Here is a 3,223-nt window from a genome sequence, read left to right as displayed (position 1 = left end):
GAAAAATGATAGCAAAATATTTGAGCAAAGCAATTAATACATGTTAATTTTGTAGAAAGAACAAGTAAATATCAGCATAAGCAGTCCTATTACAGTACACTCATAAAGTATATCTCATGTTGTTTTAGTATACTAATTCATTGACTAATATCTGTCATTAAAATCATTGACTGTAATGTGAATTAAAAATGTAAATAATTATACTAGCATGTTATGATAAACATATTATTTAATCTTAACTAGCAATGAATCACCAGAAAGATATGACATGTGTGTGGCACACATTACATTTCCAATGGACAACCCTGCTGTGTGACATTCTACAGGGAAACTGAAAGATGAACAGAAGAAATGATCATGTTTTTGTAGACGAGAATGTCCCAAAGACTCTTGTCATGGCCCCCAGGACTTCCTTATTCCTCAGGCTGTAGATGATGGGGTTGAGCATAGGGGTGAGGATAGTATAGAAGACAGCCAGAATCTTATCTTCTGTGGGGGAACGGAGACTCCTTGGTCGAAGGTAAGTGTAGACAAAAGGTGCATAGTAAAATGTCACCACAGTTAAGTGAGTTGAACATGTGGTGAAGGCCTTTTTCTTTCCCTCTTTGGACCGCATATGAAAGACAGCAAAAAGGATACGTCCATAGGAAGCTGTGATGCCAAGGAAAGGAAATAAGAGAAACAGGCTTGTGCTCACAAACACCATGTACTCATAAACCCAAGTGTCCATACAGGCCAGGGGCAACATGGCTGGGACATCACAGAAGAAATGGTTAATGGCCCTAGAATGGCAGTAAGGAATGTGAAGGGCATAGGCTGTATGTGCTAAAGAGTTGATGGAGCCCAGTGTCCAGGATCCTATGATCATCATCAGACACATCATTTTGCTCATGCGAATGGGATAATGAAGAGGGTGGCAGATGGCCACAAAACGGTCATAGGCCATGGAGGCTAGGAGCAAGCCCTCAGAACCTGCCATGGTCAGAAAGAAAAAGGATTGAACTCCACAGCCTATTATAGAAATGCTTTTCTGACCAGAGAGAAAGTTGAATGCCATCTTGGGAACAGTAGTTGAGACATCCATCAGGTCCATGAGAGAGAGCTGACTGAGGAGAAAGTACATGGGGGTGTGCAGCCTGGGATCCACACGAATGAGGTGGATCATTGTTGAGTTGCCAACCAAAGCCAGAGAGAAGACAAAGATGATGAGCAGCAAAAGCAGAAGGCCTGTCTGGTTTTGTGGAAACAACCCTAACAAAGTGAAATCACTTGAGCTCTGATTCCATTTCTCCATGAAAATTGATTGCTTTCTCTTTTGTGAAAAAAGTGACCTGAAAGTAAAATACACCTATCATATGAAGTAAAGCAGTAAAACAAAGAGAATCTTGCTTGCAATGAATGCTTACACTGAATTGTTCTTCCCGCAACACTGTCCTTCTGTTGAACTTACTTTAAAATCTGAGCTAAATGTTTCTTCCCTCTTGCCTCTGGCCAAGTTCTCAATTCAGAGATACCTATATGGCTTTATAAAATCAAGGGTAGCAACAGGAGTAAGATAGCTCAGACATGTCCTCCTAGATAACTCTATGGAAAACCATCACTTAAGATCATCAAACCATCTTACAAAACTAAGAAAGCCTCTATCTTCTGCATTACTTGATTCCTTGCCCTCTTCCCATACAGCAGACAGATCCCAGGGATCTGCTCCTAGGTGTTCTGCCTCTCAAATTCTCTATCTTTGCCTTTCCTGAGAATAATATCCCAATTCACTTTCCTAGAACTAAAATGTTTTGGGTGTGATCAGATCCACACCAATCAAAAGATACTATTTGAGTTTATTCACCCCATAAGCAGTGTGGTTTGTATGAATTTTATAGGTATTAATTGGATCCAATGAAATATTTCATACAGTAAAACATAATAACTGTTACACATTGACTAATGCATATTTTGTTATATTTTACAATTGTAAATATTATGCAAATATATTCAAATAGTGTTTAAGTGTTACTTTATGCATTGCTTTCCTCTCTTACTCTGAAGTTCTGGTTTTTGTCTTCCATTGGCAGGAGTGAGAAGCCCTTAAAAACCTGTTCATTGGGGAAGAAATGTGTTGCTGTGCATTATTTACTCTGCTCACCAGTATTTTAAAATTGCTCATTTATTTATATGGACTTGCATGGAAGATAGAGTACCACTGGAAGAGTCACTTTCCTCCCTCCTTCTTGAGTATCAAACTCAGATCCAGGTTGGAGGCAAGGGCCTTTACTCACTGAGCCATCTCAGCAGCCCAAATAATTAATTTTTATACCACATATATTTTACTTATTTACGCACTTTGGGCTTACTCAACTGGGGGAGATAAAACAAAACCATTAGCCATATTAAGGATAAATAAATTAAAACAAGTATAAAATTGATAATTGTTGCATATATGGATGTGCATATTTATATATTACTGAATATACAAATACAATATATTCAGTCTGTATCAGGTTACAGTCATTTATACATTTTCAAGAGTGATCATTTGGCATTGGATCATAACTAATTGAATTTGCAAGAGAGCAAGAAGAGTACATGGTAGAGCCTGTATAGAGGATGTGAAAAGTGGATCTGATATGACTATATTATAATTCTGAAATTTAAAATATATCTTAAAAGGTGCAATGAATGAATGCTCTGCCAGGATACTGTTTCCTATTTTCTATGACCAGTCTTCAGGATGTGATTGTCTCAGTAATGGTGTCTCCTACTATTCAGTTTTATTTCACTTGACTCTTCTATATTCACTCTCAAGAATGCAAAATCCATAATTAGGATTTATTATCTCTCCCATACATGTTTTCTTTCTTCTCTTACCTGTCATCAGCATAAGAGTTTGTGCGCCCTTGTATCTGGGAGAAATACTTAAGACATGGCCTGAGAAGGTTACTGGCCTGGGTGCTAATGCTGGATTTCTGATAAATTTCAACACTAAAGAACAGCAAATGGTAATTTATGAGAATTATTCACATGTGGTAACAAACAATTTAGCATTCCATATGTCTGTGGCTAGCACAAAAAGCAGTTGTAAAACAGAGATTGTCACATTCAATGGATATACAATTTTAGAGTTATCTAACCAAGAGATAGTGACAATGAAAATTTATATGCAAGAACATGGCAGATTCATAGGACCAGTTGGTATAGAGTAAAAAAGAGACAAGAAGAGTCCTGGGCT

General features: G+C 37.6%; 1 protein-coding gene across 1 annotated transcript; it reads right to left on the bottom strand.

Annotated features, from left to right (window-relative positions):
• Positions 1 to 355: 355 nt before the first annotated feature.
• LOC100763638 (olfactory receptor 2L13) lies at positions 356 to 1,294 on the bottom strand. Its single transcript, XM_027413278.1, has one exon. The coding sequence runs from the start codon at positions 1,292 to 1,294 to the stop codon at positions 356 to 358; it is 939 nt and encodes a 312-aa protein (XP_027269079.1).
• Between the last annotated feature and the right edge of the window lie 1,929 nt (positions 1,295 to 3,223).

The sequence above is a fragment of the Cricetulus griseus genome, chromosome 4 (genome assembly GCF_003668045.3).
Source record: "Cricetulus griseus strain 17A/GY chromosome 4, alternate assembly CriGri-PICRH-1.0, whole genome shotgun sequence".
Lineage (NCBI taxonomy): Eukaryota > Metazoa > Chordata > Mammalia > Rodentia > Cricetidae > Cricetulus > Cricetulus griseus.
Note: the sequence above shows the minus strand (reverse complement) of the source record. Positions and strands in the feature narration are given on the sequence as shown.

What these genes read in the sequence shown, in the direction of transcription:
- LOC100763638 (XM_027413278.1), bottom strand. Translation starts at nt 1,294, where the DNA reads ATGGAGAAATGGAATCAGAGCTCAAGTGATTTCACTTTGTTAGGGTTG.